We start from the raw sequence: 14,963 nt of genomic DNA, 5'->3' as shown, positions 1-14,963 counted from the left end.
GTGCTAAGCTGGTCAAAATTATAACCTAAAAATGTAAAAATTACTCTTTTGTAATTATTATATATAATTTGTGCCCATGTTATTGAATATTTAATTTATAATGTTCTCAAATTTTCTGTTAAAATTTGAGTTTATTGATACAATTAAAATTATTTAACATGTAAGCTCTTTTATGAAAACCACACTAGACTTCTTTACCAAAATTGGACCATCTCATGATAAATTCAGATATACTGATCATTTATGGACCAGCTGGCCTAAAATAGAGCTAGTCTAGAAATATAGCACTATCTTTCAACCCTGTTGTCAAATTTAGGTTTTCTTATAATAATGATAATGGCAATAATAATTGTATTTGTTAGGCACTTACTAGGTACCAGGCACCATTCTCAAGAGACTAAACATAGCTTATTTCATTTACTCATAAAAACTCTATAAGATAGATTATTACCTCTATATAAATGAGGAAACTGAGGCACAATAGAAAGTAATAATATTGGATTCAATTGGTAAAATGAAATTATTTGTAAGATATTTTTTCCAACCATATTTTTGTTTACTTGGAGGCTGCACAATATTAAAGAAACACAAATACAACATTAGGCTAAATTAATACTCTTAAATGTTTTAACTGAGTCTATACTTAAATATATAATTTTTGTGTATCTGCTTTCATTAACACAGAAAAATGCATACTTTCTTTTTTTTCTGGATTCTTTAAATATTTTTTAAAATTCTGATGTAAATGTTTAATATGTACTTGAAAAGTCGCTACACAGGTTCTTGTTGATATGCAGGAGATGAAGGGCCATTAGTTTGAGAAGGACAAATGCAGTACAGATAAGCTGAAAAGCTTTTTGAAGTTGGTTAATCAGAAACATTTACCATCAGTTGTTTATGCAACTGTGTCCCCTCTTCTACTTCACTGATCAAACCCTACCTTGATTTTATTCATACTTCAGATGTAGGCAACTGTCATAATTCATCCATATCACTGTCATGAGTGAGTACCTTTTGCTGGGGTTTCTTTAGAAGACTTACAGGAAGTACCTTAAAATATTTCAGTGTTTTGGTCCTCCTTAGACCCAATGCTGCCATTCCCTAAGGTCAAACCTGGAACCTTAGGCTGCCCTAACCTCTGTGGGATGCTTCCTGTGTTATACTTTAAATGGGTCAAGTGTGCTCAGATGACATGAAGTGAGCCAATATGTTCAAGTTACAACCACAAATGACCACATTATTTTATAGCAAGCCTTTGAAGTACAATGCGATGAAAAGCTTATGATATATTATAAGACTTGCCCTGAATTAAATATAACTAATATTTTTAGGAGTCATTCTGTCCAAAATTCATTTTGACTATCAAGGTCTCCTCTGCCCAGTCTGACCTTGACAACTAAGACTTCCAGTCTATGAATTTATTATGTGAAGATTATCCCCAGACAAAGGATAAATGAGCTCAGAAGACAATACTGAGAGTGACTCTGTTTAGAAAGCCTCTTTCTATTTTTTATGGGCCTCGATGTGAAGCACACATGTGGAAATCCCCTTAGGCCACCATTCTATTCGATGATAGGGTTTCAGTGATTTGAATTATAGGCCTTTCTAAAAAATCACTTGGTCAAATACATTTAAGAGAGGAACACAGCTTTGTCAAACCTGGCAGTACCAAGCTATAGATAAAATTACTACAATGCTTTTATTATCCATGGTAGGAAAAAAAAAAAAAAACCTGTCTGTAGGAATCAGAAACTGGATGAGTAAGCACAAAGTGAGGCCATAGCCTACTTTCATTTGTTCCCCTCCACAATAGTTACAAGATGTATTGGAGGTAATTCCAGAAGATATATCAAGGGCTTTAGTTTTTTATCAGAAATAATTTTCATTTTCCAGTCAATGCATATCTTATTTCTTCCACCATTAATTCTACAATGTGGTCTCAATTATATCAGTAACAAAAGTAGGAAAGAACCCATCCTGACCCCAAAATTTTGAATTAATAAATGTTCTTTATCGAACTATTATACAGATTAATGCACCACAACTTGTGGGATGATTAAAATGACCCTTTGTTATGGGAATCAGCAGCAGAGACCCATAGAATTTAATTGCAAGAAAGTTCAATGTCATATAGCTCTATACTTTAATCCATTAGAACTGCTGTACATTTTGGAGGTTAAAACCTGGCTATAAAAGAGAATCAGCCTGTTATTACTTACTATCAAATGGCTCTACTTCTAAGGAAAGCTTTTTTTTTTTAAGTATTTGATGTCATTTTTGGCTTGGATCTTAACTCCTTGGAAACTGTTTTTTTCAATAGATAGAAAGAATCAGATTTTATAACTTGCCTTTCCATTTTAAATCCAATTCTAACTGAATTCTGTATTTTAGCTGAGAACTGATTAAAATAATAAAGAATATGTTAGGATTAACTGATCAGTTGCAAGTAAACCGTGACTCGCTTCAGAATGTTTACAGAACAGCTCATCAGCTGGCATTTTCAGATAGACTCCTCTGACAGCATAAAAAGGGTTTAGTTCCTTTAATAGCAGCAGAAAAGAAATGTAAAATATAAAGCCTATATTACTTGACAACATTATAGAAATGTGCTTCATTTTACGCTCCTTCAATGCTTATCTAATCACTACACGTTGACACAAAACACAGTCCTAACCTTGAACTCATCTCCCATTCCAAACTTGATCAACTTGAAGTCAGATAAATAAAATGGGTGATGAGGAACCATACTTCTAGGGATGACATACATTTGCCAAAAGAAGTTAACAGTCCTTATCTCTCAAGATCATAGTCTCCTTAGTACAGACATGAATGAAATAAACATCTCCCTGTAATGCAGTTAGGAAATTCCTGCTTTTCTTTACTTTGTAAGAACTAATTTGATGGCGAGAAAATACCTAAGAATAACAGGTTGAGTTATAAGATGTACAACATGCTGTAAATAAATTCAGTACATTAAAATATCATATTTCCCCAAATAGGGACTTTTGGCTTTTTATTTGACTTCGGAACTGGTTCAGACTAGAATCATATTAAAATCATAAAGTCTCTCCTATATGGTATTTCAAAATGTGAACCCCAGCCATTAATTTACTGTGGTCCTCTGAGGGTCTGGCTTAACCCTTCCAATCACACTTTTCTCATCTAAATGGAAGTAATGAAAAATTAGCTCTTGTTCTGCATTGTATGTATTCACTTTCAAAAAAAAGTTCTTTTTGCAAAAACAATACCAATGTACTTACTGTTGTTATTGTAAGATTTTAGAAATTAAAATCATACTACCTTATGGTACTTTTGTACCATATTTCTTGCTCAGCTCAAAATTCTGTGATTTGTTTTGTTTGCTCCTAAAGTTATATGCATTTTTGATTCTGAAATCCTATAAAACACAGAAGGTAGTAAAAATGTGCTAATCAGCACAATTCTGTCAGCAACTGGTCAAGAACACATAGTAGGTCAAGTGTTGAACTCTGGTGCAAACTGTAACTTAGCATTTTTAACAACCTCAACTACCACTGCACTAATGAAGTGGACCTTGGAATTCCTAACAGTGGTGATTCAGTCTTTGCTGACAATTCACTTCTCCTTCCACACCTCTGCATTAAGTTTTACAAGGAGCAAGGGGCAAAATATTAAAGCCAACAAAGATTAGATAGGTTGTAAGCTTTACAGCAGCTTAATGTCTTTTAATTAAAGAAAAAGCTCTTTTTTGGGATCCCAAGAGGTTAACATGCCCATAGCACTGAACCATCCAACTAGGCAGTTGACCAGCCAGCCAGCCATGTAGGAGCTGATCTGCCCAGATCAGATGCTGAAAGGTCTCCATAGAGAGGAGACATTTATTTTAAAAATTGAGTAACTAATGAAAGATACCACCCAAAACACAGTTTACCTCATCTAATTCCATTTCATCTGGACTCTCCCATGGCTTGATAAATTTCCCACGAGATTTCTTCAAAGGCACAATTATTATGTAGTAACCTCTGCACGAGAATAGACAGATAAAAATAAGGTTAGTTCAGAGGGAAAAGAAGATGGATATATCCTTAAATCTTCCACAGACCAGTGATTGAGACTGAAAGCAAATTATGAATATGGAGTGACTTGTCCATCAATGACAAATAACCACCTGTTTGTTCAATTTTAAAAACAACATGGGTAGACATTTATGTGTAACTTCAATGATCTTGTATGGTAATATTACTATGGTTGACTGCCCTTTATTAGGTATCATAAACAGAACAGAAAGAGTTTGTTAGTACCCTGTTGCTGGACACATGCAAGGCAGGTATATTGAAATCCACCACCACAGGCTGCTGAGCCAAGAATTTTCTATGACATTAATTTATAAGAGCGTTTTTTAAAAAGAAGATGTGTAATAAAAATTACTCTGTGCTATGCTTAGTTGCTCAGTCATGTCCGACTCTGCGATGCCATGGACTATAGTCTGCCAGGCTCCTCTGTCCATGGGGATTCTCCTGGCAAGAATACTGGAGTGGGTTGCCACGCCCTCCTCAAAAATTACTCTAAGCTCAACAAATGCCTGTACAATGATGATGATTTTGTTTATACACCATATAAGTACTTTTTATTTGGAAAAAATAAAAGCATAAAAATTATCTCACAGTTATTAAATATATAAAGGCATACAGGTTCTCCTTGCTTTCTACCCATCAAATTGCACATCTTAAGGTAGAACTGCAGAAATTTTGAGACAGTTACTATCTGAGGCTTTCAAAATAGATTTTAATATAATACAATTACAGGAAAAGACAAAAAGATTAATAAGCAAGTCCTCACATTGAGAATGGTCAACTTCATTTTATGTATAACAGAACCTGTCCCCAAACAGATACAGGTTATTTGTAAAATTATTTTGTGACTTCTATATAGTGTATACCCTGCTCTGGTATTCACAGGGACTCTGTTCACACTGATTTTTGGTAGTTCCTATACAAAGACTTTGAACATAGATGTATAATAACAGTTAGCACATTAATCACTTCCTACTGTTCATGTATTATAGGAAATGCATAATTTCACTTTGCCCTGTTTAAAAAAAAAAAACCACTTTAAGAACAGGTAACTGACCAAATAAATAAATAAATAAAATTCACAGAGACTGAATAATTGCTCAAGATAAAACAGTAAGGGGATATAAGTGAAACTGAAAGTCACTCGGTCATGTTTGACTCTGCGACCCCACGGACTATACAGTCCATGGAATTCTCCAGTTCAGAATCCTGGAGTGGATAGCCGTTCCCTTCTCCAGGGGATCTTCCCAACTCACGGATCAAACCCAGGTCTCTCGCATTGCAGGTAGATTCTTTACCAGCTGAGCCACAAGGGAAGCCCAAGGAGAAATAAAACTATATATTATACCTACATACATATATTTACACGCGTGTGTGTGTGTGTGTTTGTGTGTGCATGCGTGCGTGCGTGCTGTGCTTAGTCACTCAATCATGTCTGACTCCTTCCAACCCCATAGACTGTAGCCTGCCAGGTTCCTCTGTCCATGAGATTTCCCAGGCAAGCATACTGTAGTGGGTTGTTATTTCCTTCTCCAGGGCATCTTCCCAACCCAAGGACTGAACCCACATCTGCTGCATTGTAGGCTGACTCTTTACCACTGAGCCACTGGGGAAGCCCGTATGTATGTATGTATGTATGTATGTGTATATGTGTATGTATGTGTATATATGTGTATGTGTGTGTATATGTATGCGTATGTGTGTGTGTGTGTGTATAAACTATGGCAAGAGTCTGTTTTTGTTTCATTTACTTTGTATCATAAAGCACTTCTTAGACTCTATACATTTTGTGGAAATTTATTGTGGAAATGAACACACACCTTTAGAAGAGAAGGCTGCCACTCAGGAAAGGAATGAGAACAGGATGGGGTCCATCAAGCTTGTGTCACATTCTATTACAGAGATTAATTACACACACAGGAGCCTTCATTGTTCTTAAAGCAAAATCTGTAATAAGTTCAGCAAATCCTGTGTGATTAAGAACTCCATTTCCACAAACAGAGTCTAGAGCAACTCTCTGCAGTATGGTAGCCACTAGCCTCCAGTGGTTATCAAGCACTTAAAATGTGGCTAGTCTGAACTGACAGCTGCTCTATACAAGACAATGGATTTCAAATACTTGGTATGAAAAATAGATGTAAAATATCATAGCAACATTTTTTAATAATGGTCACATGTTAAATGATAATATTTTGGATATATTGGGCTTCATAAAATATGTAATTAAAATTAATTACATCCATTTCTTTGTACTTTCCACCATACCTGCTAGAAAGTGTAATATTCCACATGTGGCTCTCATCACATTTGCTGGGCTGTGCAGAGCTAGAGTGTTTCTAGTAAAGAATGTGGCATCTAGAGACACATCTAGCCCAGGATGTAGGTTCTGCCACTAATAAACCGTGTGATCCTGGGCTGATCATCTAACATCCCTGAATCTCAGCTGCACATTCTGAAAATGTGAGTAAATAATATCAGACTTACTGAGGGAAAATAAATGAACACAAAGTGCTCAGAACAGTGTGTATCACAGAGCATTTAACAGAAGCCAGCTGCTACTGGCTCACAGTGGGAGAGACGGACGAGAACGCAGACACAGGGGGACAGTGAAATCCCCTGAGATGCAGATTAAAGGACTTATCAAACTTTTTTTTCCTCCCTGACCTAGAAATTCAGGTCAAACCAGACAGCAGTAGCTGCATTCTCTCCATGGTGGTCTGAACAACTCATCAGCAGGCTCATGGAATCACATCACTTAGCCATCCATTTTCTTTCCTACAAATAATCTTGATGAGCAAGGAGGGTGAGGAGAAGGAAGAGTAGAGTACATGAGCGAGGCCAATATCTTTTATTTTATGATCCAGAGTAAGCTTCCTCCTCTTCCTGTCCTCCCACCACCTGAAGGATTTGCCAAACAAGTCCATCATGTTAAATCAGCTTGGAGAAAAATGACAGGGGCTGCAACCTAGCGTACAAAATGACACTGCAGGTGGGCTTGATAAACACACTTGTCAGGGAAACTCTTGCTTTTCACTACCAATTGCACAAAGAATAGCTTCTCTTTGCCTAAAGCGATGATACTACACATGATCAGGGAGTTCCCATTGTTTTCCTTCAGAATCTTCTAAATCCAGGTTAAGCTGATGAATTCTATTAATTTTCTTTCTGTTTTCATACTCTGCGTTGCCATTCTTGTACTTGGAAAAAGAATTCATTCTCCCTTCTGCAGCACTCCTTGACTACCCATGTCATTTGTGGCTCAGATAAGAATTGAACAGCCTCCCCCATAACAATTAATTAACAGTGTGGCCAGACATCCATAACCTTTTCTCTCCAAGATCTCTAAAGCATTCAACGAGGGCAGGCAAAGTGGAACCTACTTCAAAGTAGCTCTCACCTCCTGAAGAAATGAGGAGGCGGGAATTTGGAACTCCTGGGTCTAAGTCCATACATTTCAACTGTATTCTCAGCAATTACAATTTCATAAACCACCACCCATTAGCCTTTCCTGAAGCTTAACTGTCCCCTCAGGATACTGCTTCCACTGTAGACTTCTCCAGTAGTGGCATGTCAATTAACCCCTCTCCCTCAGCCATGAGCCTCATGTTTAGGGCTTGGGGTTTCTTTCCTAGTTCCCTGTTGCTTCCTGCAGGTGTCTTTCCCTCTACCCTTTTGCTACAAAATACAATGTGCATGCATCTGTGTATGCATGCTCAGACTTGTCTGATTTTTTGCAACAACATGGACTGTAGTAGCCCGCCAGGCTCCTCTGTCCATGGGATTTTCCAGGCAGAAATACTGGAGTGGGTTGCCATTTCCTCCTCCAGGGGATCTTCCTGACCTAGGGACTGAACCTGTGTCTCTTACATCTCCTGCATCGGCAGGTGGATTCTTTACCTCTGCACCACCCACCCTGGGTTGATGGTCTTTTTTTTTTTCCTCAAACTCTGCCATCATTTGGGATGATTTAACCCTTCAGAGGGCTTGCCCATGAACCACCTAAGATTCAAAATTCCTTGAACTCTTTTGTTCCAAAACCCACATCCTCCACTCCACCTTAGCTGAAATCTATCATTGCCTTTCCCAGTGCCTGAACACAAGGAGCAGTATACAGTTTGAAAAGTAATGAACAGGGTAGAATGATGCTATAAGTTCATATTCAGCCAACTCTAATAGAAGTTCAGTGATGCCTATCAATATGACCACCACTTACCCAGTTTCAATATTCACAGAAACTTTTTCAAACTTTCTTTCCTGGCCTCAAATCCTGGATGCTCATGCCTCTCTGCTACAAGATGGCTTTATGTCTTATATACAGAGGGAAAAAAAATTAGACAAGAATACCCTCCCTCTCTGTCTAACAAACTACAAGACCACCTATATCTGGATGCAAACTGTAGTCTTTCTCAGTGGTACAGGAGAAGGGCTGGCTCCACTTTTCAAGGTCAGTTACTTTTTCTTGAATTGGGTTCCACATCTCACTCTTTGGATGCTGACCATACATCATACTCCTTGCTTTTGTTGATTAGTCGCTAAGTTGTGCCTGATTCTTTGCAACCCCATGGACTGCAGCATGCCAGGCATCCCTGTCCTTTACTATCTCCTGGAGTTTGCTCAGACTCATATCCATTGAGTCAGTGATGCCATCTAGCTATCTCATTCTCTGTTGCTCCCTCTTCTCCTTCAATCTTTCCTAGGATCATGGTCTTTTCCAGTGAGTTGGCTCTTCACATCAGGTGGCCAAAGTATTGGAGCTTCAGCTTCAGCATCAGTCCTTCCAATGATACTCAGGGTTGATTTCCTTTAGGACTGACTGGTTCTAGTTTCCCATATGTCTGAATATCTCCATCCTCACTGGATTCTATCCATTAGATTTCAATCACTGGAAAGACAAAACAAACCACATCCCGATCCAGTCATAACTCTCCTACCTCTTGCGGCCCCAGTACTGAGAAGAACAGTCCTTGCTGTTCTCTAGGACTTTACCTTCCATTCACCCCCCAGTCAATGGTCCTCTAGCTTCTGCCCCATCTGCCCCCTCACCACCTTCACCAGGGTCCTCAAGCTTGCATCAAAAGGAGAGTTTTGGACTCTCTTACTTGATCTGAATATTCATAAGACCCTACAGGAAACATTTTCAGTTCTTCCTCTGTATCCAGCTCTCGTAGTTTTCTACTAAGATCTCTCACCATGTTAACCTTATGTCTTTAGCAGGATTTATTATCTGCTACCCAGCTTTTCAATAAGGGTGGAATTCCTCAAGGATCTGGCCAAGGATTTCTCTTTCCTTCCTCATTTCTTGCCATGTGATCTCATTCCAGCTCAGGGAATCAGTTAACCCCTCAATGTAGATCATTTACAGATTCGTATCTTCAGCCAAGAGTGCTCCTCTGAACTCCACAAGTGTCTCCCATTCCAACTTTATATTTCCATTTCTAGGTCACAATAGTACCTCAAATTTACTGGGGTTAAAATAAAAGAACAACAAAAAATGTGGCTCCAAAATAAATCCTCTTTCAATTCTACACCATGATCCATTTTAGTGCATGCTGTAAACCTAGGTGTTATCAGTGACAATCTGAGTTGACTCTCTCCCTCTCTCATACCCAAGTTACCATCAAACTCTACTACTTCCAAACTCTCTATAGTGCGTTCATTTCTCCTCCTCCCTACTGCCACTGCTTCAGCTTTATTCCATTGTCTCATGCTTGGATTACTCCTAAATTTCTCTCTCCATTGAATTTAACCTCCTTTAGTCCAATCTCTGAAATTTTACAATGTTCTACAATAGAAAATCAACTGTAACATTTCCATTTTAAAAAACTTTTCAATGGATCCTGGAATTGATCTCTCTGTGTCCTGTGAGCTATACCCTGCTGGGCTTTTAGTTTCTTGAATTTACTTTGGTCCGTTCCATCTTTGATCATTCTGTACCATCTGTTTAGAAACTTCTGCCACTCCCAACAAATTCCAAGTTAACTCTTCTCTTTTCTCAAATAGCAACTCATTTTTTACTGCCAGACTGAAACCTTTCCTGACCTCTGATTAGATCAATGATCACAACTATATGGTCTTTAAGGAACCATTTTTTTTATTGATAATTTTCTTCTATGTTTAAGACATGTTTGCATTTTTCAAAATGCATACCTAAAACAGATATACATATATTCCCCAAATTTGTTGACTTTGCCATTTTATCACCGAATTCTTCACTGAAAAGTAGAAGTGGGTGAAGTGGGTAATTCTTGGGGATTTATGCCTCTCCTAGGTCAGGGCAGTCAAAAACATTTTAGAACTCTTCTCTTGCACTAGAACTTTCCAACTTGAAACCTCATCAAGCTGCTTCTTTCAATCCAAACCAGCAACAACATACCTGAACAGAATTTGTAAAATATATAACTCCTTACTACAAAGGTTCTTTTCGATACAGGAAAGTTGTGACCCTAGTTACAATCTCACAGGATATAAGGAAAGTAAGATAACTGATAGGATGAGTAAAGTGAGGAACTAACATGTCCCTACAAGTTCGTAACAACCAAATCATATGAACTCAAAGAACCTGATCTAAATTTAAAAAAAAAAAAAATGCTTTTGGACATAGATCAGCTTTATATTGGAGAAGGAAATGGCAACCCACTCCAGTACTCTTGCCTGGAGAATTCCATGGACAGAGGAGACTGGTAGGCTACAGTCCATTTGGTCGCAAAGAGTCAGACACAGTTGAGTCACTAACACATCAACAACAGTGAAAACACTCTGCCTGTCTAACTCAAGCTTGGCGTTTAGCCTTCAAATACTTTTTCCAACAGAGACTTTAACTATTAAACTAATAGAAAAATAAATAACTTGATAATCAATATATTTGAGAAAGCCCTGGACTACTTATAAAGCAAGCTGCGTTTTCCCAGTATATTAGATTTAATTAGGTAAGTTAAATCTAACCTTCAGAATTTTAATTATACTAAGTAAAGTTTTACTAATTTTATTTAATATGTTATCATCAAGGGGCCCAGCTCCATATAATTATATGGGAAGGTGAACTCTGGTCTTTGTGGAAGTCTCACTTCAAATTGAGCAAGGCTTTTTGTATTAACAGCCCATATTGCATTCTTGAACTCATTATTTAACTGGGAGGTCAAAATTTGTCTCAGAGTTTAATGATGAATGTCATGCCTTGCATAATTTTTTGATTTATATATATATATATTTTTGCTATGGTCATTTGGGTATATATACTGTTTAACTCAAATTAATTAACCACAGAAAAACCAAAGCTGTCTGAATGATCTTTCCAGTTTCTGTGTTTAAATTAAGGTTTCTAATCTTTTAAGCTATGTGTTGTCAGACATTATTAATTGCCTTAAGTTCCATTTTCATCAGTTAGAAAATGGCGGGTGATAGTACTGTCCTGTGGGTAGCCTCTTTATTTCTTGCCTCTAAATTCACATGACAACCTACCAACTGTAGTGTTCCACATTTAACATATTTTTCTAAAATCTGTGGCTGAGCATTTGTAACTGATTCCTCTTGATTCTGAGGTGTGTCTGGGGCCGTCCTATTGATGCCTAATGGTCATGGAGTTCTTACGCGTTTATGATGGTCTTAGGAAAAAATGTCCTTGTTTGGTCAATACATTTTATGGTCAGAGGCACAGTTGTGGTTCAACATGTAGACTCTGGAGCCAGACTGCCTAAGCTCAAATCTTTCCTCTCTGCTATTGTGTTACCAGGACAAATCATTGGGTTGGCCAAAAGATTTGTCTGGGTTTTTCCGTAACAGCTTACAGAAAAGCCTAAACTTTTTAGCCAGCTCGATAGTATACTACCTTATAGCTTCCTCAGCTGTAAAATGATGAGGGCCCTTGGTGTGAAGATTATAGCAGCCACTGTGTGCAGCGTCCTTTGAAGAATACCTAGGAAGTGCTCTGTCCTTATTAACTATTAGCAGTAGCAACTCTGATCTTGCTTGGGCCACTTAGTGTCTCTGAGCCTCACCTTACTCACCTGTAAAAGGGGAGAACACCTACCTTATACGCGGGAAACTGAGTCAAATGATGTAATACATTCAGTAAATTGTAAAGTGCTATACGTATTTAAGCCTTTACCATGTCAATAACAAAAATATGTTTAATCAATCAAATACTAAATAGCTTATAAATTAAAACACTGAGCTGCTACTAGTTGTGCCATGTGTCATGAATCAATTTTGCTTCTAAGAATGTCTACTTTTTATTTTTGTAAAGAAAGATAATCTGAAAGCCAAATCAGTAAGATCAAAGAAACTTGAAATTTCATAGAATGCTCTTTTTCTTCATTTTTGTTTTTCAGAAACATGAAATTGTTGCTATGGAGTTAATTTACATTAGGTACCTTCTGGCAGCTTTTTCTCTGAGTACAATCTGTGTGGTGCTTCTTTCTTTCTTTCTTTTCTTTTTTTTAACCAACCAGAGTAAAGTCCTGCTCCACACAGTCACAGAAGTCCCCTTTGTTACCACAACTTGCTACTGTAGGATGGTGACATTGCTCAAGTTCCTGATCAGCATCCTGTCCCCTTAGTGTATTCAAACAGAAGGTTGAAGTCCCACAAAATCCCTAATGCTAGAACCTACAATACCCCCATGGCTGTTCCACAAGAAATCTGTCCTTTCCCTAAAGGATTGCTCAGCTTCTCCACACAAAAGCCAAGTGTGAAATCCCAGAAGCAAGGAGCTCTACCTGTATTATGTTTAAAAGAGACAGATTTATGTTTAGATGGTGAGTTCAGGTCTGGGGATTAAGATCTCTCAGTTCTCTTGGCCAGAAACAAGGAAAACACAGTTTCTGTTGATAAAACAAAACAGCCTTTCAATAATTGAAATTGTATTTTGATAGGAAAACAAATTGGACTCATTTTCGTAGTTAGCTTTTACATAAATCCAAATTAGCAACCCGCTCCAGAACTCTGGAATCAATTCTTTTCTCGTCCCTCATTTTTTCTGTAGAATATTTACCAGAAACCTCCATTCTAATATCTGAACTTACCAATGACTACAAGTGGCACAGCCTGGCACACAGCTTTTTGTCATATCTGATGATGCCACATGAACCAACCTAAAGACTACATGGGTAACTTTATGCTATTGCTCCTCTAGGAAACATAATGAATAGGAATTATCTGGAGCTTTTTGCTAACATATTTGCTTTCCATTTCCTATGGTTCTTATACCCTTCCCCAGTTTTGTCTTTTGCTCTTGTTTTTTTCCCCAGTATTTAGAATATATTTATGGGAATTTCTAGAGCATATTTTTTTTTTCCATAATGGTCTGCTTTCTTTTTCTGATCTGTAATAGTCTCTCATCTTTGTTATCAAACATTTTAATCCCTTTTCCTGACTCCCATTTCAAATGTTACAAAGAGTAAGTACATAAATAAAACAAAAAGAAAAATTGAACTACCTAAAGAAAACTACTAAGAGAGAAGCTCAATTTTGTAGTATAAATGTATTCAGAAATTGGAAAATGAAAGAGAAATATGTTACCATGAACTAAAATGTCATTCCAGTGATGTCTAAGACATTCTACTAAGCTAATCTGGTAAATAGGCATTGAGATTTTTTTTTTTAACTATATAAAGAAAAATTTTGCATTTAATAGTTAAAACCATAGATTATATGATACTGTTTTTTACCTTTCATCTACTCTTTCCCTGAATAGACAGTACATATTTTTTTTTTAGTACATATTTTTAACAGACTGAATTCATAGCCCATTGTTTATAGTTCTTCATTGTTTGCAACTATTTTACCTTCTTTAAATCTTCCTCATTGTTCAAGACTCATTAGATGTCAGCTCCTTCTGGATCTCTCTCTTGACATCCAAGCTGGGCTAGAATTCTGTATTTATGTTTCCACAGTACCTGGCAGTACTTGCTCCACTATATTCTAATTATCTTTTCCCTGTATCTGTTTGCCCACTGTAGGGTAGGGTTTTCTCTCAATCATCTTCCTACTCTCAGACCTAGCGCTGGCAATACGGTATGTCTAGAATATATGTTTGTTGGATGTCAGCTGAAAAGGCTCAGTGGATGGGGCAGATGTGGCTAAGTAACAGGTGCTAGTCTTCCTGTTGTTTGTGAAATATTACATGTGCCGTCCTTTGCTTGAAACAGTGTCTTCCCCCCTCTAAACCCCCAGACCAGCTTCTTGTCACTTTCCTGAACTACTAAGCTGGATTTGGGAGCTCCTCCCATGGCCTCCCTTATCTATCTAATTTTTGATATCACAGGACTCCACTCCACTTGACTCTCTCCTTGTCCAAATTCCCCAATTAACTACCCTGTGTAAGAGCCGTGAGAAAGTCTGCATCATCTCCACTGAATCCATGAAACATGGTCTGGCACTAGGGGGAGAGACCAAGTAATATTCATAGGCTATTTAAACAAATAAATAATCTCATTTTCATATTAAATTTCGCTGGAAGAAAAATCACAGTAATAGTCCGTTCTTGTTTCTATTTTTATGAATGACAGGACAAGAACAATGGACAAAATGGAGACTAATAAAAATGGAGACTGATTTCACTTTTACCTCATGTAAAATGTACACAGACTTAAACTCATTAATTTTCTCCTGATCGCTCACCCTTCAGGATGAATGGCAGCACCATTTATTTCATTATCCGAGCTCAAATCTCACAGCCATCTATGACATTTTCCTCTCCCCCTGATTGCTCCATGAAGGCCGTTGCCATTTCCTACTTCTCTGTCTGCCTCTACATTCCATTTCTAGCATCACCATCTCATTTCAGAATCTTATTTGTCTAGAAATAACTAACTGCACGCCAGAGGGGGCGACACATGATGAGATGGTTAGATGGCATCACTGACTCAATGGACATGAGTCTGAGCAAGCTCGGAGAGATGGTTAAGGACAGGG

At 37.6% G+C, this 14,963-nt stretch overlaps 1 protein-coding gene across 1 annotated transcript in view; it reads right to left on the bottom strand.

The window, feature by feature from the left end:
* PTPRD (protein tyrosine phosphatase receptor type D) overlaps window positions 1-14,963 on the bottom strand; it is a 440,423-nt gene that overhangs the window by 158,112 nt on the left and 267,348 nt on the right. The window contains exon 20 of the mRNA XM_052645411.1: window positions 3,911-4,001. Within this exon, the coding sequence (XP_052501371.1) occupies window positions 3,911-4,001 (91 nt within the window). The remainder of the gene's footprint in view (window positions 1-3,910; window positions 4,002-14,963) is intronic.

This window comes from Budorcas taxicolor, chromosome 8 (assembly GCF_023091745.1).
Source record: "Budorcas taxicolor isolate Tak-1 chromosome 8, Takin1.1, whole genome shotgun sequence".
NCBI lineage: Eukaryota > Metazoa > Chordata > Mammalia > Artiodactyla > Bovidae > Budorcas > Budorcas taxicolor.
Note: the sequence above shows the minus strand (reverse complement) of the source record. Positions and strands in the feature narration are given on the sequence as shown.